The 27,556-nt window shown below is 35.7% G+C and overlaps 1 protein-coding gene across 12 annotated transcripts in view; it reads right to left on the bottom strand.

Annotated features, from left to right (window-relative positions):
• Positions 1-27,556, bottom strand: part of SHOC1 (shortage in chiasmata 1) — a 49,413-nt gene that overhangs the window by 1,828 nt on the left and 20,029 nt on the right. For 6 of the 12 annotated variants that reach the window (XM_013192307.3, XM_013192313.3, XM_066988106.1 and 3 more), the window contains 16 exons: positions 26,062-26,481; positions 23,423-23,542; positions 20,486-20,662; positions 18,994-19,101; positions 17,145-17,332; positions 14,130-14,202; positions 12,622-12,691; positions 11,918-12,102; positions 11,288-11,393; positions 9,439-9,550; positions 8,296-8,417; positions 7,296-7,389; positions 6,076-6,207; positions 4,614-4,763; positions 3,405-3,576; positions 2,652-3,209 (listed from right to left, as the gene is read on the bottom strand). In XM_013192307.3, the coding sequence (XP_013047761.3) occupies positions 2,652-3,209; positions 3,405-3,576; positions 4,614-4,763; positions 6,076-6,207; positions 7,296-7,389; positions 8,296-8,417; positions 9,439-9,550; positions 11,288-11,393; positions 11,918-12,102; positions 12,622-12,691; positions 14,130-14,202; positions 17,145-17,332; positions 18,994-19,101; positions 20,486-20,662; positions 23,423-23,542; positions 26,062-26,481 (2,787 nt within the window). Of the gene's footprint in view, positions 1-2,651; positions 3,210-3,404; positions 3,577-4,613; positions 4,764-6,075; positions 6,208-7,295; positions 7,390-8,295; positions 8,418-9,438; positions 9,551-11,287; positions 11,394-11,917; positions 12,103-12,621; positions 12,692-14,129; positions 14,203-17,144; positions 17,333-18,993; positions 19,102-20,485; positions 20,663-23,422; positions 23,543-26,061; positions 26,482-27,556 lie in introns of those variants that run through there. The other 6 variants (XM_066988113.1, XM_066988109.1, XM_066988108.1 and 3 more) reach the window with 6 other exon arrangements.

Below are 27,556 nucleotides of genomic sequence, written 5' to 3'. Positions count from 1 at the left end.
GTCCTATCCAGTAATAGTAAAAGTTAATTCTTTTTAACCAGAGATAGAAATTATTCCTGTTTCTAAGTTAGTTTAAGAAAGCTTCCTACATTCTTAAGATTCAAGTATTTTTTATAATAAAATATTTAGAAAGTTACGTATTCAAAATAAATTAATGGAAGAAAATTCTGTTTAGCCTTTGCAAAAAGTATTGCAAGAAAACTTTAGCACTGATCTAAGAATTTCATCTGCTTTAGTGGAAATACTGGCTTAGCATACTGGTATTAATTGTTTGTGGTATAATAAACACTTTATTTGAAGCCTACATAAATCCCTGACAATTCCCAATGTATCTTTCTTAACTTGACTCGGCACACATTTCTTAAATTTTGGATTTCAGAAAGCTTTCATTGTATTGAGGTGGTTTTTTTGCATCACCATGCACGGCTAATTAGCATTCCTATATTTCTCTTGGTTAATGAATAGTAAAGTAAAACACTACTCCCAAAAGCTAATTTAAAAACCACTTACCCTTTTTTGATTTGATTCAATGTTAAATATATATTTGCTCTATCAGGTGAGAGTATTACAGAAAATGAATCAGTCAGAGAACCCAGTGTTTTCAGAATACTGTAACATGGTGCCAGAAGAGCCTGTTCTGATCTCTGCTGAAACTATTGTAATTAGAATTTTCAGTTTTGAGTGCCATTTACAGATTACTAACTATCTAGCAACACTTCAGGTCACAGTTTTCATCCCAAGGGAGAGGCAACAGGTCTGTTCGCAATTTCTGTATGAGTATTTAATTTTCATAGGCTGAAAATTAAAACCAGTTCACCATATCCAATTGACTTTTCCTCTGTTTACTACCAGAAATGCTGTAAGCAGCCATGAAACATAGTGGTACTGATTAGTTACTTCTGCTTTCATGAATGATCTCATCTAACCAGTGAAAGTATTTAGTACTGCACTGATACTGCTCTACCACCAAGAAATTTAACTTAAGGCAGCAACAGAGAAAACATAGATTAAATTACCTGCACTATGCGTTAGACGCTTTGTTTAAGAAACTTAACTTTATATTTCTGAGACATATAGCATCTCACCTTTAAAGAAGCAGCAGAATTTTAAAAAGAACTAATATATATATATATATATATATATAAACAAACAAACACTCAGTATGATAGGGACTAATGATGGTTTCTTACTTTTAAAGCTCCATAGATATATACTATACCTTATCCAAAATATTCCAGGCTAGCTATATTTGAGAACACAAGCCAAAGATGAGAAAAGAAAAGGAAAACCAAACCCCCACCCCAAACAAAAGAAAACAGCAAAGAAAAAACCCACCAACTGAATTTTGCATGTAAGGAGTGTACACGCCCTCAGGGTAAACAAAGTTTAGAAGTACACACTAAACTATCTGTCTGAAGAAATATGCTTGGTAAAGATTTCAGGATAGAGAGTAGAGCCCTGGAGACATTAGCTGTGAAAAATAATTCCAAGAATAAGGTAATTGCATGCAACAAGCTTAGAAGAGTGCCAGAGTAAAGCCAAAAGCAAAACACAGCCTTTAGTAGTATCCAAATGTCTAAATCTAATTTTGTCCCTGTGAGAAAATACTAGTCTTTTTTTTCCCTTTTGTCCAAAACTATTTTTACAGAATAATTCCTATATCTTTTAAAATTACTATAGTAAGGTTATTATGCACATTTCAGACACTTTCAAAGACAGAAGAATCTGAAGCATACAAAATTGCAGAATTACAATTTTCAGTATTTTACCAAGAAAAATTAGTGGCAGTGACACAATTAAATACATGCACCTGCAGCCCAGAAAGTCAATTGACTCCTGGGTGGAATCAAAAGTGTGGCCAGCAGGGCAAGGGAGGTGATTGTCCCCCTCTGCTCCACCTTTGTGAGACCCCACATGGAGCTTCACATCCAGCTCTGGGGCATCAAGCACAAGAAAGATGAGGATCTGCTAGAGCGCGTCCAGAAGAGGGCCACGAGGATGACCAGAGGGCTGGAGCATCTCTCCTATGAAGAAAGGTGGAGAGATCTGGGGTTGTTTCACCTGAAGAAGAGAAGACGCCAGGGAGACCTTATTGAGGCCTCTCAGTTTTATCAGGGGGCTTACAGGAAAGATGGAGAGAGACTCCTTACAAGGGCATGTAGCAATAGGAAAAGGGGTAGTGGTTTTAAACAGAAAGAAGACAGATTTAGATTAGATATACGGAAGTTCTTCACTCAGAGGGTGGTGAGGCCCTAGCACAGGCTGCCCAGAGGAGCTGTGGCTGCCCCATCCCTGGAGGTGCCCAAGGCCAGGCTGGATGGGGCTTTGGGTAGCCTGGTCTGGTGGGAGGGGTCCCTGCCAATGGCAGGGGAGGGCTGGAATTAGGTGCTCTTTAAGGTTCCTTCCAACCCAAACCAGTCTATGATTCTATCTTTTCATTTCTTAATGCTCAAAACTGAACAGAAATGTTTAGAGATGTTTTATTACTCAAAAATATATGTGCTACTAAGTTGTTTTTTAGTAAAGGAAACACATCAATGCTAGATTGGATGTAATAACCATTTAAAGAAAATACGATCAGTTTTACTGATACTCGTTTCCAGTCAAGTTTCAAACAGAATTTCATCACATTTTGCTTGCTTTGTCCATACCTGTTAATGTTTTTCCTTTTGTCCATAAGTATGGTGGACTTTGCTTTCTCTTTCCTGAAGATTCTCTACCTAGCTGATGAAAATGCAGACTTTGAGGCTCATCTGGATCAGCAAGGGAATCAGAGAGAAAAGAATTAGGTGCAAATGAATCATATGTGCAGGTAGATGAAAAGCCATTCCATGGGGTCTCATCAATCACAATTTCTGGGCTCTTAAATGTCATTTCTCTAAATTCTTCTAGAAGGCCCTTAGAGTTCTTCTGAGGTGCACAGTCAATGAAAGTTGCAAAGAAATCCTCTTGTTCAGGTTTTTTTGAGGAATGATCAGAGCTGCAGTTAATCCTGCAGGGCTGTCTTTGAACAAATAAAGAATTCATAGCACCTGGATGAGTAAAACCTTCACAGTCCTTTGGCACAACAAAGGAATTCTGTTTTCTCCCTGTAACTACTTCAGAAGAACATGGTTTCTTTTGCATATAGCTTGAAAGGTCAGAGTCAATAAGACCATGATGATGGTTTGGTGGAGGAACTACGGCTTCAGAATTCACATGAGGTGGTCCTAGTGGAAAGAAATGAAAAATTAGCTTACCTCTCTGAATTTTTCAGAAAAATATGAATCCATTGAGCATTAAAATACAGTCTGTCTTCTCAGAACAACTCACCATTCAGTAGTTAGAATATAAAAATTTTAATATACCTAGACATTCACTTGGTTTCAAGTATGATACATCTTGGTAGGAATTCAAGATGTTACCTGTGCTAGTTTGTGCCTTAGCCAGCAGCTCTAAAGACTGATAATTTTGCTTACAATCTGGATAGAGTCTGTTAATGTTGTTCCAGTTTTCTGGGGGTGATGCACCTTTCACTGCTGTTTTTAGTGGACCAGCAGCATTTAGGCTGTACATAGATGTCATGTCACTAAAATGCTGAAATGAAAAAAAAAGATATTCAAGTAGTGTTTATAGTGCATGTCCACACTGTCAAATATGGGGAAAAAAACACACACACAAATCTGTTGTCAGGATTCTAAGGTTTATGTATAATGTGTTGTTTACTGGAAAGAAAGAAAAAAGACTCGAGTACAGAAGGAAAGGCACTTAAGGCAAACAATGAGCCACCAATCTTAAATCTATAAACAGACTAAGTAATAAACAGCATGTCACTTGAAACACAACAAAATCAATATCTTAGTATACTGTACTCTCTTTCATCAGTCCAGGACTGCAAGAGGTATTGTCTGCGATGGATTGCTGCCTATCATACATCATGGACAAAATTAAACTGACAAGAAGTTTTTCAGTCAGGAAACACTGCTTTACACATACACTGTTATTACAGTAACATGCGTAAGTTGATATTCAGTGCCCAAATATCTGTTTGCCTGCTCTTTCACCTTAACTGAATGTTCCTGATTCAGGAAGCAAGCCTGTCCTCCCTTTTTCTTGACGGATAAAAGCTGTGCATTTCTAATCTAATTAGCTGACTATAGCTGTTCTATAATTCTTCTAGACTTGGCCCAACTGAAACAGTAGGAATAAACAATTCCAACTGAGGAAGGGAGGAAGGAAGGAAAACTGTCCTGAAAACACTTAATTGGAAAACATTTCTTATTTTAGGGAAACATATAGGCTTTTATGCTCACAGGATACTTGATATGAGAAAGCTTAGAAAGAAAGTGGATTAATTTTTTTCCACTTTATTTTCCAGAGTACTTTTTCAGTTAAGGAATTTTTCCAGTTCTAATAGTCTTCACACTAACATGACTCAACAAAATCTGCTGAGAATTTGCAGATGTGACAATTTAGATATAAGCAATACACTAAAGTTGTGAGAGTAATAAAATGCTATTTCATTAATTTTTAAATAAAACCAGCAAATAGGCATGTAGCTTCAGGTTAAAAAAAAAAAGGTATTTTAACAGTGAAAATAGACTGAGCTAATACATACATTAATTTTGACTAACCTTTAAAACTTTTTTTGGAACCTCTGGCAGGAGCTCCTGAAGTTGAACAAAACTTGCAAGAAACAGCCTTCTCAAAGAAGATCCCTTCTTTAACATAAACTGAGCAACCAGAGGGTTGATACATGGAAAAGTAAGCAGGCATTTCTCCATCTGAAAATGGAAATAATTTTGTCAGATTAATATCTCAAACTTTTTAATTTTTTTTCTGTCTTTACAGAATAACATCCCTGTGAATAGGTCATACGGTGTATCACAGAACTAGAGCTCTGAACCAGTGCAATTTTAGATAGGTGTTTAACACCTACTACATGATTTTTATTATTTTTTCTATAGATATAACAGTGTATAATTCTTGTAAAAGAGTTAAGTTTTGCACAGGAGATTGATAAAAAGGAAGAACAGTCAAAAGATGTTTCTATAATTAAGATGAAACCACTGAATAATGTAAACTACATTTCAAAACACATTATCAGATTTACTGTTTATTCTGTTTTGAAGACTATTACTTGGGTCAAAATAAAGTGACAAAGATTTTGTTTTCTACAAAAGATACATTTGTAAAGAGCAATGAGGCAGGTGCCAAAAGCAGGAATTACTAGGTGGAGGTTGAATGTGACACTCAGGGCAGAAAATTGAAAGCTGTAACATTTTAAGAATGTCAGCTTCCAGTTTCTGACATTTGTAAAGCTCTACACTCAACAGATCAGGATCTAATGCCTTTAAGAGAGATGAAATATAATAAATGACTCCTCTTAGTTTTTTTTTTTTATTAAACACTTGAAAGGCCATGTCAATACCTGATTCAAAATGCTTCAGATTTTTTCAAAAGCTAAAAGTATCTTGAGTTCAAAGCTTCCATATAAAATGGCTAAATCTATTTAGCCAAACTAATTAATTTGAAAACCTTAATATACATGTTAAAGAACATCAGTATTTAAATGTGATCAATGGACATGGTCCAGCATTTACTGTATAATTATTTAAATCAACTACTGCAGAATAAATTAAGCATATTTCTACTATCTTGTGCTAAAGCAAGTCTGAAGCAACTTCACTGATGTCAGTAAAGGACAGCATTGATGAATATGGCCTCCTGTCCAAGCGAGCCACTGTATCATCATCTTTCACAGTTTGGGTAGTTTTTCAAATTTAGTGCCTTGAGCTGTACAGCTGTACACATTAATCTACAGATGTGGAAGGTAAACATCTCCAATGGTTAATTACGAAGGCACAGGGAAAGTCCAAGTTTCCCTGTAATTGTGCTGACAAGGATGACTGAAACATTACATACATAAATAAATAGTGTGTCTATCCATCTATCGACAATGCATATACATAGATACATAACATAAAATGCTTATTTTAATAATGTATTTTAACAAAACAACACAAAAATCCCACCTAGAAATTAGTCTGAAAAACAGGAAGAAAACTGTGTAGTTTAACAGAAAGATAAGCAAACCTCAGAAGGCAAAACAGAAAGCCAGGATTTGTCCAACCACTCAAGAGGACTGACACTAGATGCCATTAAAACGTGGTCAGCAATCAGACGAATTAACAATGCTGCCTCTTCAATCCCTGGCGTAAGACACACCTAGAAATGATACATAATATTTTTGGTTAAAACTTGTACTGAGAAACTCCAAATGTCTTAATTGACGACAACAGTTAGCAAATGGGAAAGTTTAAAGGTGACCCTCAGCACAATAGCTAATAATGTAATGTAATGTAATGTGGAGTAATGAAACCTGATCCATGCTCATCACATGGTGGAAGTTCAACCTCTGACCACAAACCCGGTTCCAAACTACACTTACAAATCCTATGTAAGTGAGATTTAGTTACTTCTCTAGGTCTCTATTACTTCTTTAGTTACCTCTGTAAGTATATTATACGTTATTACATTTATGGGTACAAGTTCCTAATAAAACAGGTAATTTTGAGATGCTTAAAATAGTTTAAGAAGATAGGGGTATACAACCTTTTGAAGGTGTATCTAATTTTCAAATGAACTGTATTCTGTATTACTGTACATGGATTGAAAGAAGTTTTGTCTTCCCTTGAACTTTCATTTAACCAGATAATTTTGAAACTAACATTAATATGCAAACACATTCTAAAAAATTATCAAAGACGATGTTATTTCGTGCAAAAGAATCAGGTTACAGACAACAACTTGGTATGACATGAAACTTTTGCCACATTTTTAAAAAATGTGAATTATTCCAGATACTTCATTTTTTGATCCATAAAGAAAAAAAAAGGTAATTGATATTGTCACATAATAGAGAAAAGAGGCAAGAAAGCTGACACAGCAGTATAAATGAAAGCTTTCTTTTCTACTACATTAATAAAAACATTAATCTGAAACTTCAAATTAAGGCATAAACAGGACTAATAAACATTCTAAATATTCATAAAATTAAAGTTACAACTTTACTTCTTCACTCCTAGCAGTAAAAATACTATCCAGATTCTATTTGAATGTGATTCAGCTTTTACTGGAGTCAATCAGAGTGTTTTTTTCACTGACTTCAGGAGTACTGAAATAAACTCCTCTATATTATTTTCTTAATATTGAATTATTATATGCTTTTGATGTAGAATGCATACTTTGCTAAACACTTTGGAAATATCACACAGTGAAAATTAAAATAGAGGAGTTGCTACCAGAAAAAATACCTTCACTTCAAAGTCTTCTGACTTCTGTGTTAATTCAATCAGAGTGGCATAAATTATTACCAGGTTAAGCAGAGTATCTCCCCTGAAACTGTACCTGTAAAAACAGTTAATTGGACCATTAATATTTAATATGCACATGTAATAGCTGCAAAATATTTGTTTGCTGTGTTAATAAATGTCTCATTTCCTGGAATTCAGAGTACAGTTCCTTGAACATTATCTGTGAAAAGATAACTAGGACATATTAAATGACTGAGTACTGAAGGATGCGTTGTAAGATAAAAAACAGAGTCAGCTTACAGAAAAGAAAGCCTGGCCTGAAGCAAAGAACTGAACCAGGGTCAGTCGCCAGAGAAAAATCATACAGAGAGGAAAGGTGATGCAAGGAAAATTTACCACGTGCTCAAAGAAAAAGTCTCACAATAGTTAATGAAGGACCGCTTATGAACTATATTGATAAAAGTAGCGCTTCCAGAGCAAAAAAGCTACTGATGGATTGGAAGTACATCTGAAGAATGTCTCCCTGTTGGAAGTGATGTACTTATAGGTATTAATTTACTTCAAACACTTAAAAAGAATAGTTCCAGTATTCAAATATCCTTAATCCTGTGAAATTTTTGGACCTATTGATTTTAAATATTTATTAAAATAAGGCTTCATGTTAGCATTACCTGCATCAAAATCTCTTATTTTATTACAAACATTTCTTCAATTTCTTTACCTCTTGTGTAGGACTAAAAACAACATATGAAGAACCATCTTTGCTGACTTTTTTAGGGCCTCTACTGAGCTTTTTACTAGAGAGCATGACAACACTGTAACAAAGCAACTAAAGCACATTAGAAATACAAACTTAAAATATTCATATTCTCTTAAGAGAAGGGTGTCCCCACAGACTAATTCAAAAACAAAGATTGCTAGCTTGTTCTAGTATTCACCTTTCTTTAATGATAACTTTCTTTTAAAGATACCAAGATAGCAAAATAATGTATTAACTTACTCTAAACTCAGTCTTTCTCTGGAATAGAAAACAACCCAGCAGCATGTATATTGGAGTGATAACGCCGTCAGCTTCAATATTATATTGTCACAGGATTTCTCGTAATTTAATTCATCCATATTCTACCATAAAATTAACATAAAAAGTAAAACATAAACAAACACACTACCATGGCTGTCACAAGCTTTTAGTATGCATTGCTATATTATGCAGAAGTGAAATCAAACATGGTTACAGGTAAATAATATAAGTATCAATGACATATCTGTCAGTCAAAAAAACTAGGTTATATTCCCAGCTTTCATTTTGTGTTTGAAAAGCTGATTCACTGCTTCATGCCTTATTTCCCTCCTGTAAAAAGGAGACACTACTACTAATTTTTTAGGGTGTTCTAAGATTTTTGGGAGTTTTAACAAAGCTGCAAATACAAAACTTGCAAAATACTGTCATAAACCACTGAGATACTTACTTGACCTATATAAATCATATTATACCTGCACTTAATTTATATGGTACAGCATTGCTAGTTACAGAAGCATTTGCAGTAGTAGCATGTAGGAACGTCTATCTGTATTGTGCTTGGAGTCCATTTTGATTATTTTATTCTTTATCACTAACAGTTCTTCTACCTGTAAAGTCACCTGTCTTTCTATGTAATAGAATTGATGTACTTACTGTGCTGTCATCTAAACTATTTCTTTTTTTATAAAAAGTAGAGCAAATTAGACTCATTCAGATAACTATTCGAAATGGGAGAAATTAACATGCAATGTGGTAGGAGGATAAAGTCACACAGATATATTTAATTGGTTGTTACAATATTCCTGTATACAACCTTATTATGAACTATGTATCTTTTAACCCTATCTAGTACAATCCAATCTGAGGTGTAGTGTGACACTTCTGTGGAAAAAAAAAATAAAGAAAGAAAAAACGTAGGTACAGACGGGAACATTTTAAACCAGTCAGACTGGCACACACAGAATTTTGGAGTTAATGAAATGGGAAGTAACTTGTGTCATGAGACAATGCATGAATTTGATATGATTAAGAGGAACAAAGTATATTTGAGAAAGGTGCAGACATGGCCTAGAAGCAATATAGCACATTAAAGAATTTGGACATATTAGTTTCCTTTTGTACCTGCAAAAAGATAGCAGTGCATTCATCTATTGTCAACACAACGTATCGATCTGTGTCTCCAAATAGCCTTAAGGAGTGACTGCAGCTTCTTTCAACAAAGGTAATGCTGTAACTGAGTAAGTCAAAATCTGTTGTTAAATCTTGGTTAAGTAAAATAATGAGATTTTCTTAAAGGAAATGAATAACATAAATTTATTAGTACAATTTTTTATAATTATGTGGTTTTTTTTTTTTTACATACCATGACCTTTTTGATATGCTCAAGTTAACTTTGAGACACATTCAAAGAATAAATGTAGCAGTGACATATTGAAATACTACTAGATTAATTCAATTGCATTGTTAACTGCACGGAATACGACCTTAATACAAAGACCTTGAATTTGTCAAGAACTATATAATACAGAAACTAAGATAAAAAAAAAAACAAGCAAATATACTTACATTGAAGTTTCTGGAATAACAATTAAAAACTCCTTATCTTCTTTTGGAGTAATTAAGTGTATATCGCTTTTCTTTTCTTTCTTCCACAATTGTGCAGCACAGGGAAAGCACACTAAATGAAAGATCCCTGACTGCCATTTGAATTATCCTACTTTTTTCTAAGTGAAACTGCCAGCAGCACAGCATCCTTTCATCAGCTGTGCTTGGAGAGACTCACTGAATTAGTATCACATGCTTAGAGCTTTAGAAGAGTCTTGGCTGACTAAGGGAGAAGTTGAGAACAATAGCCACACTACTTGGTCTCATCCCTGGGAAACACAAGGGACCTAAACTTGAATCTGCCAGCAGTAAGTCTCCTAGAGACTTGTATGGACAGTGTATTCAGTCCCGAACAACAACAAAAGAAGTGACCTGTAAGCATCTCTGAAACTACATAGATCTTTGTTTAATTCTGTTTAATTACTTCACTGGTGCTAAGAAGATCTAGTGGGGAAATACTGAATAGCAGCTCTTACTATTAGCTTATGGTCAGGCTGAACAGTGAATTTGAATAGGTCAGTGTACGTCAAAAAGCGTATGTCACATTGAATATTCAAATTTTAAATATCAAACATTTTATTTTATTATTCTTTGCCTGTTGAACTGCAATTAGAGCTCTAAAATGCCTTCACAGCTGACTCTAGGATCCAAACTGGCAAGACTCTTCAGCAGCAAGGTGAAATCATCTGTATCTCTGGCACTTGGTTTAAGAGTTGACACTGCTATGTCTCTTATTTCTTTCTTCCTTCTTTTTTTTTTCCCCCCTCACGATAGAAGATACTTTTAATAGGTACTTTTTATGAGAAAAGCAAAACACAAGAAAATTATGTCCAAGAGAACAATGCATGCAAATTTTTGCACAGGTTACTCAAGATTTAGCGAATATTAAGTCTTAATTTTTACAAATACTTTTTTAAAACTTAATTTGTTCCAAAAACTGTGATACATCAGAAAATGAACGTTTTACTTTTTTTATAGCTCTGGTACTTAGCTCCCCACAAAATCCCAATGCAGTTTTTATGGAGAATTAAATACAAACTCTTTAAAGCACAAAGAAGTAGAGAAGCAAAAAATGTTTTGGGATAACAGCATGACTTTCAGGGAAAAGCAGACAACTTAAAAAGTTGTTTTGATCAAAAGTTCCAGCTCATCATTAAAATTAACAAATCAGCCAATTTTGCTCTGGTTGACATCTGTGTGAATATACAGAATTAAGGCATGGGCTTCAGCAGAAAACTTACCTTTTTGTCTCTTGCAGTGCTAATTCACTAACTGCAGTAGTATATGCTTTATAGCTATGTAGATTATATATATCCTGGAAAACTGAAAGTAATTAGTCATTAGTAAATAAGTCATTTTCACTCACTTGGATTCCAACAGCTGAAGAAAATCAGGCATATTAAGAAGACCTTCAGTTGTGAGAAACACATAGGGAATCTGTACTTCCAGAAGAAGGGAACCACAGTGATTTCCTGAAACAGTTCGCATACATAAGAAAATAGTTTCATAACTAAAAAAAAAAACGTTTCATTATTTAAATGGATGTATCTTTTAAAAATGCTGCTTTTATTCATCCCCATTAAAATACTTCCATTATATGCTTTTTCTTCTTTCTCAAAAATTAAACTCTTCTGAATCCCTTTCAAATTAATCTGTAGCTTATATTCTTTTAGATCTACAGCAACATTCCCTTAGGATGAGGAAGGGTGGATACAGCTTGTATCAACAGTAAACAACTTGTAAACTTGGCAGAAGTCTTTTATAAGAGATCAACATTTACTACCACATCCTGACCAAAACTAAGCTCACATCCTAAGACAAACACCTTCCTAACCTTCTGTACAGATAAACCAGCACTATTTGCTTAGCTTTACTCTTCATAACTTATGACTTGTTCTCTTCCACAAACACCTGAATGCAGTATTTCTGAGAACTGAAAATGCTTTCCTTTAATATGCCAGCCCAATTGTTTACTATAAGTCCGGAGAGTGCTTACCCATTTGTCTTGTTTCAGGGAGGGTGGTTTTAAAAGTCATGTAATTGATATTTAGATTTTCACACCGATTTTTCCAGCAAGAATTTTCAGAATAATCATATTCTATCACTAATGAGAAGTGAGTCCAAGGGAAGTCAGCTCCAATTTGCTGATTTTGTACAATAACACAGGAATATCTACTGAGGCTTAAGAAAACACAACAACGACAAATATTAAAAATTTGTTCAGGTAGAACTACACTCAGAACAAAATAAACACATTTTTACTTTGAAGAATTATGGTTGGTTAAAGTTTGTTTACAAAAAGATCTTACCCTTCCTGAATTTAAAAACTGTAATTTTTCAAAAATTCATTTTAAAATTAAAGACTACACCCCCCTCCAATTACTTGCCTAAATTATTTATATTTTCCAACTTCATAATTTGTCATATTTGAACATTATGCTTTTTTTTTTCCACCCACTGAAGAGATTTTCCTAAAACACTCGTTAGCAATTGCAGGGGAAATTCCTCTGAGTCTTACAACTAAGCATTTTACTAGAGTTTTGGCAAACTTCTCTCCTCTCAGAATGAAGCTGTAGATCCATATTCTGAATTTTTTTACCCTGACAGGATACTTCCGTAAAAACGAACAAAGGTTTCACTAAAGCTAGTCCTGAGTAGGGAGTTCAGGCTACGCTCTTAAACATCCAGAATTTAACTTACTTGCTTACTACATCTTTACAACCTAGGAAGGTTCCATTTTTCTTGTAATTCAAATCGACAGCTTTTAAACCTGCATAGAAAGAGTTAAAGCCTTAATCAAATAAATGAGCTTCTGCTGGTATGCACAGCAGTAAGCAAAGCAGTAAAGTGGAACAACACAGGCTATTAACATTTTTGTATTACATTGTCTGTCTTCATTAAGTCCTACATAATTTCGGTTTGTATTGCAGTGGTAAATATAATCATTTGGAGGCTTCCATTTTTGAACTGAAAGCAGAAGTAATGTGAACTAGATTCTGTCTCATAACTGAAGTATTATTTCTGATTACTTTCAAATGAAAAATTAAGAGCTAGTATAAAAGGCAACATTTTTTGTCCATTTAGCTTTTAAACTCCTTTATGCATTCTGTATGCTTCAAATCTTGCAGATATGACTGGAAGATGTAGCTAAAAATGGATATTTGTATAACATAAATGCTTCTCTTGAAAAGTTTACCTAGCTGGATTGACTTGTGTTTGCAACCAAGCTTTAACATGTTAAAACAAATCAAATACTTTCCATTAAATATCATTATAATTAGTAAAAGCATCGTGAACATGCCTCCTCCCTTTCAAAACATTATAAAAGATAGGCTTTCTTCTTTTAAGAGCACAGGAAACTTAACTTTATTTTGAAAGGCAAAAGAACAATACAATACATGACACTGTTGATAAGGTTCAAGCAAGAAGGAATTACAAAAGTGAGTTTTAAAAAGCAATATGAAAGGAATCAGTGGCTTGCCCTAAACATAAGTACAGGCTCAAATAACAATCTTCCTGAAACAGATTTGTTTTACCAGTTGAATCTCTGATGTTGAAAGAGCTCGTACAAAAATTACTCATGGGTAAAATAATGACAGTGCTACTTGTATCAGGGGGGCTTGGAAATAGAAAACAAATACTTTTTTCTTGACTGTAATAGTTTGCTACAGCTTATGCCCATATATTTAACAAATTAACAAACAAGGCAGCAAAAAGGTGGTGAAAGGGAATCACCTAAATACTCATTTGAAGTTTTACATTAGGGAGCTTAGCTAAGACTTGTAAATTGTCCTTAAACTACTCTTAAGAGACATGCAAGGAGGAAAACTTCTGTCCCTCGATCAGATAAAAACAGAGACAATTTGACTGAGACAATTGATACAATTATTATTAGGAAATGGGGTGCCCACATCTCCTTTGTGTTCTGTTAAACAAATCTTTGACTTGACAGAGGAGCTCTCATTCTCTTGCAACAAAAAACATCACAAGAGAACACTTAATCAGGGGAAAATACAATGACAAGAAAGAAAAAAAAGGTTTACAGAAGAGTTTGGAAACAGAAAACAGTGAGAAAAGTATATCGAAAGGTCCCTGATGAGGAGAAAAAAGGAGACATAAAAAAAAACAAGGCACACAAAAAGAAAAGTAATTAAGCACAGAGCAACAGCCTTTTTTTCTTTCAAAAATAGATTATGATAACTATTTACCTTCTACTCTAGATAAAGTGTGAACGAGAGCAGCTTTTTCTCTCTCAGAGTCCATTCTTGTTATGATTAGTATCTGGAAGAAGACAAATAAAAGTAGTTCTGGTACTGTAAAAATGTGCTTTCTGCCTACATACATCTTCCTTTCTCCTTTGCACATAACCCATGAGATTGACTAGGCAGGTGAAACAGATGGAAACCTCAGAATTTTCCAGAATGATGAGTGTACATGCATATTATTAGAAGAGTTGGAGAAATTATCCTACAGAAGACCATAATTCAGTTTTACAAACCAAGCTCTTCTAGTAGAAATCTCAACCATCAACTTGTAATTCAAAGTAGAAATGCTATTTAATGATATTATTTAAAGACATTATGCCACAATATTACTGTTGCACTAGACAGATTATTACTGTCACATTAGAGGACTACATACTGTCACATCTTATGGACTTAAACTGAAGATATTTAGAATTCAGCCTGCAAGGTGGTGATGTACTGGGAGGCACTGGATGTACTGCTGAACTAGTTAGAAAGATTTTTCAGACTGAAAACAGAGTGTATTGAAGTCTTCCTGCCAAAGATACCTTATGTGTGAGACTCATTAAATACTGCTGAGGATGAAAACACTGATAAGGATTACAATCTACCAAACTGCCATATTTTTTAAAAAATCACTACTGGAAAAGGTGCTTTACTTTGTCCACTATTTCAAATGATACAGACTGAACTTGTGTTACACAATCAAAGTATTTAAAGAAGAACGTGTACACACATACAAGACTTTGAGCTTCACGTAGCATCATCTCTAAATGAGAATGTCATTTTATAGGCACTTTTCACGGTATACACAAGATAAGACTTTTAAGAAGACACATGGCACATCCGACTCTAAGACCTAAAGGCACAAGGTAATTACATATGTAAATGTTGACACTGTGATAGATCTTGTCAGAAAAGATATCAGTCTGCCTGACAAGCTTTAAGTAGACATCTGTTTCCACATGTTGGTGCAGTCACCTGACAACACACTGGCCTGTTTTGAAGCAGTTTTGGACAGCTACATTTTAAAATGATGGCCTGTTCTTTTGTTTTTTTTTTTTCCTACACCACCCAATAACATCACATCTTGTTGTGAGCTACATGACATTGTTAGTGATATCCTATATGGACACGAAACAAAATGAAACAAACAGATCAGAAGCTCATTTCAAATTAGTTTCTTCTATTTTGTTACCAACTTCTTGCTTACAAAGAAAATTTTGTATTATAATCCTGTATCAATAATAATTTTCTTTAATAAAAGAATAACCAATTATCATATTTCACATCGTATTAACTGACGCTGATGTCATGTGACAGAGGAGGAAATGGTTTATGTAATAGAGCTTTCATTTCTCATTAAAGCTGGAATACTCCTCCTATTCTGTTTGACTGACACTGAATGTCAGTGAATAACGTATGCATTAATGTATGCATCTTATAATTGTGAATAAAATCATATATACCCTTAAATTTCACAGGTCCATATGCACAACCTCAAGTTGAAGTCAAGCAAGCAAGTCAACACTCGGGAGAGTTATATTTAAAAATCACATCTAGTGGAGTTCAGAAGAAAGTCAAAATCGTCACTGAGCTGACACTAAGATGAAGAAGTTGTGAAACGTCTCCTAGTACAGCGTAATCCTACTACCAGAAAGCAAAGTGCGTTACTATTACGAACAAGAAAATGATGCTGAAATCAGCTTAGAGGGAATACTGAATGACAGGCATCGAGACAATCAATGTTGTTGATGTTTTGGTTGTTTCATTTCCACTTTACATTCCATTGCAACAGCTTATTGCACACCCCTTTGGAATGCACCTGTGTGAGGGGCAATCCCAATGACAAAAACAGGTGGGGAGATGAATGGATGAGGGCAGCCCTGCGGAGAAGGACTTGGTGGTGTTGGTGGATGAAAAACTGAGCACAAGCCAGCAGCGCAGGCTTGCAGCTCAGAAAGGCAATTGTGTCCTGGGCTACATTAAAAGAAGCATGGCCAGCAGGGTGAGGGAGGGGATTGTCCCCTTCTGCTCTGCCCTTGTGAGACCCCACATAGAGCACCACATTCAGCTCTGGGGCCCCCAGCACAAGAAGGTTGTGGGTCTGTTTGAGAGGGTCCAGAGGAGGGCCACGAAGACGATCAGAGGGCTGGAGCACCTCTCCCGTGAAGAAAAGAGGAGAGATCTGATGTTGTTTCAGTCTGGAGAAGAGAAGGTTCTCTTAAGCCACCTTATTGTGGCCTTCCATTACCTAAAGGGGACCGACAGGAAAGATAGGGAGGGACTCTTTGTCAGGGAGTGGAGTGATAGGACAAGGAGTCATGGTTTCAAACTAAAAGAGGGTATACCCTGCATGGTATCACCCAAAATATTCACATTTAGAAAAAAAAATATCTCTGGATAACTTGAACTTTTTGCACAACTCCATCCTCAATGCAATAACTGTGCCATATAGATATTTGGCTCATGTAAATACAATCCCAGGAGACTGGCCTGATACAGGGGTCAAGCAGAGGCTGTGGATAACAATATCCATACACTGCAGGGTACCTGTGCTCTGAACATCACTGTACAAGTACCCCATTCTTACTTGTGATGTGACTGTCTGCACCAGAAGAAGATTGGAGCTGTCAAATAAAAAGTTATAACGCAATTTTCAGTAAGTGATGTAATACATGTATTTACCAGAGGAACAAAACCACCTGCAATAAAATGAAGCCCATCCAATATGAAAACTTCCATGCATGTTATTTCACTCTTGCAGCAAGGGGAGATCTGGTGAAACACAAATCTGCACTGCTTCTGATAGAGGTCTTAAACTTTATGTTATCCTTACTTAGCAGATACCGTGAATTGGAAAGGTAAAATGTATAAGACTTCCTTCCATAAATCAACTCTCATTGAAAGATGGTTTTATAACAGTTAATATATTTTAACCAGTTTCATTTGTGTAGAGAGGTCATTTACATTGCTAACCTTAGCACTGCGTTCCTCTCCATAACTTTGCATCCAATTTAACATTTGACGCTGAAGTTCTGTTATTCTGGGACTGATTTCATGCTTTTTCTGGCTGCTGTACTGTACAACCTTCAGCTGCCTCCAGATATTATCCAAACAGGATTCTAAGATGTTTTTATAGATATCCTTTGCTTTAGACAAATATCCTAAACCAAGAAGGAATGTAATTGAAAAGAAAGAGACAAAAGATATTTGCCAAGGTTTGCATTTAATCTACACATATGTTTAAAATATGATGGTACCTTCCTTGCACAAAAATGCTGAAAATTTAATGGCTGACCAATATGGAAGAATACTATTCTGACTAATCGGGTATATAAGTGCCCTTTATAGATCTGCTAATCATCCCATAATGTCTTCTATATGATTTCAGCTAAAGAACACAGCATTCTATAGCTGCAAATACCAGAACTGTCTCGTTACATTTAATCAGTCTGTATGGTTTATACTAAAAAACTCCCACTCTCTAAAGCTTTACTTCTCCCATGTTTTCATCACTCTGTTTGTGTTATCACAATTACTTCTCATCCCTGAATGATGCCCTTTGCATATAAATCGTGAACAACACCAGGCTTATTCGAAAATGCATAAAGAAAAAATAGATCTAAGAAACCTATGTGATGAATCAGACATCACAGCACCAGATCACAACAGTACTGAGAACCACAGGGCCTATTTAGTACATGTCTCAATTTTCTAAGATCTGTTTTACTTGTGCAGTTTCCTGTGGCAGGTGTTACTGGGCTCTGGATGGTCAGGTACTGTGTAATTCTGAAATGCCATGTATGAGTGCTTCTGCTAATCCTCCCGTTTCCCTCCTCCTCCTCCTTTTGATTGTAATAAACACAGAAAATAACTTCTTAGAACTCATGTATTCATTCTGTATTTTCTTCCCGCTTTTTTAGGGCTAAGAAGTATGTAAGCAAATACAAAATCATTTATTTTCCCAGCAGCTCAATTTATAGCTGATGTTTTCATTTTAAGTCAATTTTAAGGAAAACCCACCGTTAATGGATAATTCTGAGTAACTTAAGTTAGAAACTCTGAACTGTTTATCTCCTTCAATAAACAGGGAGGCTGACATTAGGGCATTCAAAAGGCCACTTATGAATCTACCCTGACAGATCTTTCTGAAAATTCACAATACACAGCTATGGGAACTTGAAAAGCATAACATTATGACTTCAGACATAAAATTAGGTTACTAAGAATTTTCATATTCCAAACTGAAATAGCATAATAGCAGAAAAGCACAAAAAGCAGCCTGAGTCCAGTGCTAAGAACTGGACTGTAACTTCAAACTTCCTGCTTTGTTATATGCTTGTTAGATAGTATTTAAGATTTTGCTTAAAATGCACCCGGTTTGAAGTACCTCATTTTCCATGAGCCTAAGAATATTTCTAAACGGAAATCATTCCACCTTCTCAGAAGGTGGATTGTAAACAACACAGGATCTGTCATTTTTGCATGTCCCTCAGTTTCCACACAGAGATTCCAAAGAAAAATTGTCATTCTGAGAGACCAGTAAACACATTATGTATGTGAAATTTCATACAAAAGTTTCTTAGGCAAATCCATGTAATAATATAAGCAGTGCATACACACCACCAAAGTCCAATCTGTTGTGAATTCATAACTCATGATGGAACAGAAATAAGGAAGCAAAGGGAGACGAAAATGACATTGAAGCTATGGTGGAGGTTTACTGATGGTGAACTCGCACAACTTACAGACATGAAGAAAGGACTGCAGAATACATGCAGAACATAGGGATTCTGGGTATCATGGTTCACTATTTAAAACAAACCTAGCGCTGTGTCCAAGCCACATGTTAATAGAAGGTCTCGAACTGTCACCAATAGATGCACCAGAGCAGCGTGTCTGAACAGTGTGATCTCTTTCTCATCTACTTTACCTTTACAAATAGAAGACATAGGTGTGGTCTATATTACATTTCAGAAATCACACTATATGTATGAAAATAATTTAAAAGATCTCAATATCTCAGAATTTTCATTAAAAACAATTGAACTGACATAACCTTGAAAGGCTAATAATGGTGATTGAAATAGATATGGCACAGCATAATTTTTCCCATGACATCTGATCAAAAGCAAGTGGCACACACGGAAGCTGTGATTTTTGAAGGCTGTGTAGGCATAGATGGTGTTTGCTGGAGGAGGGTATAACAGTTCCCCCAGGTCTGCCATCAGATTCACACTGCCTTGCTGATTTTATGCAGGCAATCTTCAAACGCACACAGAAACTAATAAATTCCCTATCTTTTGTTCCTTCATACAAGCACAGGTATTGATCTTACTATTTCCTCATCTGACTAGTCAAATTACTAAAATTTTCAATACAACTATAACTCCATCTAATTCATTTTCCAAACATTTTGGAACTTTTTCCAAGAAATCAAAATGACAGATTATCCATTAATCAATAAACAATTTTAAATCAGTGATAACCTCAAATTGAGCATTTCATAGAACCCTTTCAACAAATCCTAGACCATAAAAGTCACATTCTTTATGAGAAATTATTATCACCCTGCAAGTCATCGCATATATCATAAGAAAAGTTCCCACTGACTTCCAGTAAAGATCCATTTAGAGTCTAAACTCCTGATATTACCTTATCCACATCTAATTAACCTTTCCTGATAAGACTCCTTAAAAAATGGTTATGGTTTGGAGGACATCTTTTTCAACCCACAGAGTAAATCAAACGATTTATGGGATACATATTCTGTATTCTATACCCACTTTGAATAAATCTTCAATAAAACTGAACAGGGAGGAATTAATAGTCTAAAAGAAGGAATGCGTTTTTGAGAATTGCACACAGGAAGCAGTGTAGTTCATTATCTCAAGAAAGGAAAGATGTGAGTGTTGCAGAGTAAGTGGACTAATGAATGAAAAGCAGACTTAAAGATACTAAAAAAAAGGTTGAGGGAAATAATTAGCTAGTTCTGTGTACTAGGGTCAACATAGCTTTTAGTTCAAATACACAAGTTAAATGCTTAGGAAGGAAAAAGAATACTTATGAACACAACACATTTTAAAATTAAATTCAATTAAAATACTTCTTGTATTACAATATTTATGTTGATAAATGTGATGATGAAAAACTATGATACCATTTTGTAAATAAACAAGGAAATCAACTATAGTAACCATATGAGATAAACTGCTGAAAGTTTGATCATTAATTTATCAAACACCTTGAACTGTGTGTCATCAATTATGCCCATATTAGTATTGCAGATGAAAAACATTGACTTTTTAAAGACATACCTTCTTTAAAATGATCACATATCACTTTCTCCTGCTGCTTTAAGAAAAACCTTGTATGATCAAATTTTATGCTGTCAAAGCTCCAACTTATAGAAGCAAGAACACCTAGATGTGCCAAATCCTTTAAAATAGGGGTGGCTGCTCCTTCCAACAGACGGTATGCCTGGTATTGGCTTTCTGGATAATAAAGAAAACAGTAATAAAGCTTGGTTTCATATACTGGACAAGAATATTCAAGAGACCTAGTAAAGCACAAAGAACACTGTCTTCTCCATGAAAGCTGTAACATTAATAGAAAAGCAAATGCTCAGCATGGTGCTGAGCATATCTGCTGGGTCGCAGAATTAAGTTGCTCCTCCCAGCAGGAGGAATAATAACTGTATTATTCCATCCGCTTTGCAAAGTGATCAAACTCCATGATGGATAGGAATTTTGCGACTCCACTGCTACTGCTCCATTGTTTAGCTACCTTCTTCCACTCAGTAGTCTGAACTTAGACTTAGTCCATGTATATCCATTTGTTACTACAACTGCAACTTAAACAGACCTTCTCCTTTCTTGGCATTTAACTTCAGATGTCTTTGTCTAGCAAACCTAAACAGGTCAATCTCTCAGTGCCTTCATAATTTCATGGGTTCTCTGTGGCTATGCTATAATTCCCTCTGAATTACAACCAAGTTCTTTTCTATTAGAATGCAGGATGAGCTGCTAAATGCTCAATGCGTCAAAAGGTCGATCTTTTCCATGGGGAAGAAGTTGAAATTCTTTACTATCCGTTTTTAACATGTTCATCATTACAGTTGAGTTTACCTTGTCAACAAGATGAGATTTCTGTGAGTCTTCACTTTCAAGGATTTATTATTATTTTTCAAAAATATTTTCAACTGACCTATATGAATAATCTGATTTGACTAGCAGTTGACTTAAGTTTATCTGTACAGTTCATTATCTCCCAACAGTTAACAACCTCATATTTTTAAGCATTCTAAAAGAAAGGTATATTATTATGACCGGTTCTTCATCCTGTATGGATATAGGTCAGATACTGTGGTATTTTGGATGCACATTGTTTGATTTAATTCAGACATTCCTGCAGTTATGTGTCATTTTCTTTTTAAAACATATTTCTAGTCACGTCTCATCACTGTTCCACTGTTTAGGAAAATGTTTGTGTGAATTTTTCTAATCTATGTTTTGACTATAGCTTGTTTTTGAGAAAGATTCCTTTCCTTCACGTGCAAGGCCACCATAGAATGGCTTGGGTTTGGAAGGGACCTTTAGAGATCACCTTGTCCAGGCCCCCTGCCATGGGCAGGGACACCTCCCACCAGACCAGGTTGCCCAAAGCCCCATCCAGCCCGGCCTTGAACATCTCCAGGGATGGGGCACCCACAGCTTCTCTGGGCAGCCTGTGCCAGGGCCTCACCACCCTCTGAGTGAAGAACTTCTTCCATATATCTAATCTAAATCTCCCCTCTTTTAGATTAAGACCATTCCCCCTTGTCCTACCACTACACTCCCTGACAAAGAGTCCCTCCCCAGCTTTCATGCAGGCCCCCTTTAGGTACTGGAAGGCCGCTGTAAAGTCACCCTGGAGCCTTCTCTTCTGCAGGCTGAACAACCCCAACTCCCTCAGCCTGTCTTCATAGGAGAGGTGCTCCAGCCCCTTGATCATCCTCGTGGCCCTCCTCTGGAGCCGCTCTAATAGATCTTCACTTTCTTGTGCAGGGGGCCCCAGAGCAGGATGTGGTGCTCCAAATGGGGTCTCACAAAGGTGGAGTAGAGGGGGACAATCAACTCCCTTGCCCTGCTGGCCACGTTCCTTTTGATGCGGCCTGGGACATGGATGGCCTTCTGGGATGCAAGCACACATTTCCAGCTCATGTCTAATTTTTCACCCACCAGTATCCCCCAGTCCTTCTCTGCAGGGCTGCTCTCAATCCATGCAGCGCCTTGCACTTGGCCTTATTGAACCATGGTTTAATACACACTGCATTTCAAGGACTGTAACAAGACATTCAGTTCCAGGCTGCAAAATGATATATATATTTTTTTAACTGTTGAAGAGATTTTTTTTCTGAGTATATTAAGAAATCTTGTTCCAAAGTTATATACAAAAAAAAAAAAAGCATTAAAAATAAGCTTAAAGCTAATACCTGATACTTCATAAACCCATCTCAGATGGGGTTGGGTGTGTTTGCTTTGAGGCTGTAAAATATCTTGGAAAAATATCTTTATCTAAATATATCTATAATCTTAGATATATAAGGGTAAATATCCTTATAGTATTTATAAAAATATAGTATCTCTATATAATCTATATTATATATATACATATCTATATACACTTCCAGACAAATGGTAGTTCTTCCCCACCATTTCTACTGTATGAAGAAATTGTTCTCAGTGCGTGTTCTTTGATTAATGTCTTGAAAAGTACAACAGCATGAGTTCACTGAGTAAGGCTCAATAATTTATCAGATAAACCCTAAGCCTATGGTGGATTGCTACTGCGTTAAAGCAGCACAGTTACTTTGTTAGACTGTACTTTTGCTACAGACATCTCCTACAAAAGTATTGCTAATCCATTCTGCCTCCAGTTCTCTCCCACTTACCCTGTCAGAAGAAAAATGCAGATTTGTAGTTTGAGAGTACTGATTAGCATGAAGAAATTTCATGTCAGCTGACTTATATCTGACATAACTCATAACTTGTATGTTTCAGTTTGCGTGAGATTTGCCTAAGTCATAAGACAGAATTCCACTGCTTGCTCTCACACCTGTGTCCACATAAATATCCATCTATTCGGAATGCTCTCAGGCACAATCAGGAGATAATAAGCCTAAGAATTTTCACGTTTGTCTGAGTGGCACTATTCAGTGTGAGATATTATATTGCAATGCTATATAAAATAAAGCATATCCCAAAATACTAAACCTGATGCTTGAATTTTGACTGTGATGCTGCTCTCATTCTCTTCTTTCTCTGCTGTTACAGACTCACACACAGAACTGTCCTCTTTGTGATCAGGCAAGTGCTGTTCTTTGGGTTGTAGCACTAAATCATCAAACCACAGAAAAGATGTAGATATGAATATCACGCGACCATCTCAGTGATGAAGAAAACTTTTTGTAAGTGATTCTACATATAAATAAATTTTCAGATTAAGTAGTGTGTATGACACATACAACTTTTTATTTTCACAAACATCTTTTTTCTTTTCATGGACTCGTATACTATGGACAAAGCTTCGAGACAGAGTGAGATGTGGCACTGTCAGCCTGCACTTCCCATGAAGTCAGGTTCTATCAGGTTCCTTTTCCTTAGGGCAGAAATGCAGTGTTGGGAAAAATCAGGAGCTTTTATTATGGTTCTGTAATAATATAATTCTATAGCAAAGCTCATATAAATTTGTATGGAGAAAAAACATGCATGAGAGCAAAGAAGCTGCTGACCGTAAGTAGCTCCAACAACAAAAAATACCTCAGCCAGTGTGGAAAACCTTAGGTAACAGAGTGAGTGTGATTAGAAAGGGTTAGATAACATAAGTGACCCAGAAAGAATGTGGAAGCTGCAAATGGCAGAAGAAAAATGAAAGAAAAACTGCTTATTGAAAATGACTTTTCCCCATATCTTACAGCAATCTATTGCAAGTTGTTATCATTTTAAAGTCTCCTTCCTTTGTTCCTGATAAATACTAATACATGAGCTACATGTACTTCTGCACACAAAACTTCCTTTGACAGGTCTATCTACTTCTGAAAGGGATTCTGGCTGGATAGGTGTTTCCTAAATAGTGCTGATTATTTTTAGTTAAGAATTTCAGTTTCCTCAAAAAGCAAACTGATCATATAGAGATAAAAAGAAAAGATTAAAAAACCTACTTCTCTAGTTAAGTTTAAAAAGTCTTCTGGTTTTGAAAAGCAATACAGGGCTCAAAATTGGATCAATAAATTTATTCTACTACTTTCCTCTTGTGTATTTTCTAACCTAAATACTATACACAGTGGCATCTTTAATAAATAAGCTAACCAAGAAAACCAAAAGAGAAACAGCCCTACGAGCAGTGCTAGCATTTCTTATCTTCAGCTAAATTTAGAATGACCTTTAGTAAGACATTAATCTGCACAGAAAGAGTACAATAATTTACATGTTTTCTATATCAATGTGCTAAGATTATATATTTTAACATGTTCTTGTTTTATCAGACATAACAGATCTACTATACTGTGGTCTACCTGTAAACTTATATGTTTCTACATGGCATTTAACTTAAACCTCTGCAGGCTTACTGCTCCCTGCTTGAAAGTACAACATAGACGGTTTGCTTTTCAAAACTTTTGCATTTATCTTCTTAGGAGATGTAGTTCTAGTCAGAGTTCACTAGATGGTAGCAGAAGTCTCCTGTTAGATACCCTGCTCTAGAACTTTTAAAGGTGGGATTGTTCCTTTCTGATGGTATGAAAATGGGTTTTTGCACATCTACCAGAAAAAGCTACCAATGAATTTGACTGAGAAATAATTTGCTCCATAAGATTATATAAACTGATGGTTAAGTAAATGTACGGATTTGCTTCTATAGGAATTATTGCTTAAAGGTTTTATTTACCGATTATTTTTTAAAATGTTGGGACATATAACTGAAACACAGATAAAAGTTGTTGTCAGGACTCCATTATACAGGTCCAAACAATGAAAAATATTCTTTTTTTAATACAGTTTTATAATGAAAAGTGAGTTTGGAAATATGTCACTGTCTCCCAGCGTACCTTAAAACAAAACATGAACAACAACAAAAAAAACTCACAAGGACTTTCTTCTACTTCTTTTCCCTCTCTCCTATATTCCATTCCTGCAATGCTCACCCTTGAGCCTGAGCTTGTCTCATAAGTGCTATCATCAGAGAGAACAGGGCTGTCAATAACTGTCTGTTTTCCCTAACTTCTGATCTGCCTCATTGTTTTCTGGGATTTGCATCAAGGTAACTGGCTCCAACAGCTGCTTTGTGAGCAGAACTTTAACTCTTGTTTATTGTCTAGGCTATGCTAATTCTAATGATTTATCCACAGAGGCCAGGAGATCTGATTCAGGACATACAGACAAAACAGAACCACAGAACGGCTGACGTTGGAAGGTACCTCTGGAGGTCACCTGGTCCAACCCCTGCTCAAGCAGGGACATCCATAGCAGGCTGCCCAGGCCCATGTCCAGGCAGCTTTTGAAGATCTCCAAGGAGGACACTCCACCACCCCTGTGGGCAACCTCTGACACTGCTCCATCACCCACACGGTAAAGAAGTGCTTCCTGGTGTTCAGATCTTCTGGAGTAAGTACCATTTAAAGTTACTTGTCAGAATAGGATTAAAGTCATATATATTTTATTAAAAAACAAGCAAACATAACAAAACCAACCCAAAGATATCTAAAGAATAATAAACTCAATAACCTTAGATGAAAATTTAACTACATTAAAGATCTTAAAAATGTTACCAATGTGAACTACCAGCATCTATTGTAACTGGTATTAGAAAGCAAAACTAAACCTGGAATAATGGCACAATAAATTGGTTCACATACCTTTTTCAGGACTATCTATGTCATTCTCTTCCTCTCTTTGGGTGACCGTGTGTTTAGATCTCAGCATGATAAAGTTGCTCAGATCAGAATCATCATTGTCCCATTTTGTAGCAGGTGTGAATGATGCAGGCTTCTGAGCCTCAGAAGAGTTGTCTTCTTTAAAAGATACATCTTTAGGGCTGACTGAATCAAGTGATTTAGGTGTCTTCTTTCCTTGGTTTAAGAAATAAATCTTCTCTTCTACCTTACTCTTTTGTATGCTTCTTCCATCAAACTCTTCTACAAAGGTAGTTGTACTGTCAATTTTGACAGAAGATGCAGCATTTGTAGGCAGGGTCCCATTAGTTACTTGGTCCAACTGATGTCTTTTGGCAGAAAACAGCTCCTGATTTGTCATGGAATTCTTCTCTTCAAGCCATCCTAAAAAATAAGATTTGATTTCTCCACTGTAATGCAGAATGTTTTTTTCTTCCTCCTGGTTGATGTAAACTGTTTTGGTTTAATTATAGAGAAAGCATTTTTGTATTTTATCCCTCTGCATTCCCATATTGTTAGAATCTGATTTTAGGAAATCTGTACTGATTAGTCTTTACTCAAAAGGTATAATGCTGAGAAACAGAAGGCTGTGCTACTGTCTTATTAAGTTATCATCATCTGCATGGTGCTTCCTGGTGTTAGATTTCTAAAAAGTGGGATGCAACACATTTGATTAGGAAAAAAGATCAAAAGCTTAACAGAATTCTTTATATGAGGAAAAAAAGAAATAAAGCAGGTAATTACCACCTTCTGAAAGAAGTGCTTCACTAGAACTGTAATTTTTGCATTGCTGCAGCACATCCACGTTAAACACAGTAACTAAATACTTTCCAATATCTAAAAAGAAGTTAAGTGACAACACTTCTTCATGAGTTGTGCCTATTTGTATCACAACATGTTATGTTTCTAGCATTCTTTGGTGTTCTACAACCACACTGACAGCCCTGAAGTCAGGCCATGGTTATATACATAATTCTAAATAACTTTTTGCATTTTCTGTTTGATTCTAAGTATGCAAAGTGCTCTGTTAGAAATTCTAGTATTTATCAGCAGCGTGTTTGAAGCCATAGTCAGAATAAAAAAAGTTTTCCGAATAACATCACAAAAAAGAATTTTCACTGTAACATACCCTCCCACTGATATTGTGCAGAAAGGATTATATGATCTCTGCTTTACCAAAATAATCCAGTCCAAAATTACTATTTCCAAAGAAATTCTCCTGCATTAAACTATTTTATTAAAAAGTACTATCGCTGGTAAAGGCTACTTTTCATTTGCACATTATTAGAAAAAATAACTGTGTAGTTAAAAACTTGTTACTGAGAGTTTGTGCACGTACATCTATACTATGGTCATTTTTCTGCTTCATAGTGCAAAATATTTTGTTCTTTAGAACAAGAAATCTTCCATTTCCTTCCCTGATGGAGGTATGTAACTGTCCCTGAGTGATTCTCTGTTA

Source organism: Anser cygnoides, chromosome Z (assembly GCF_040182565.1).
Source record: "Anser cygnoides isolate HZ-2024a breed goose chromosome Z, Taihu_goose_T2T_genome, whole genome shotgun sequence".
NCBI lineage: Eukaryota > Metazoa > Chordata > Aves > Anseriformes > Anatidae > Anser > Anser cygnoides.
The sequence above is the reverse complement of the archived record's forward strand: the minus strand, read 5'-3'. Positions and strand labels throughout refer to the sequence as shown.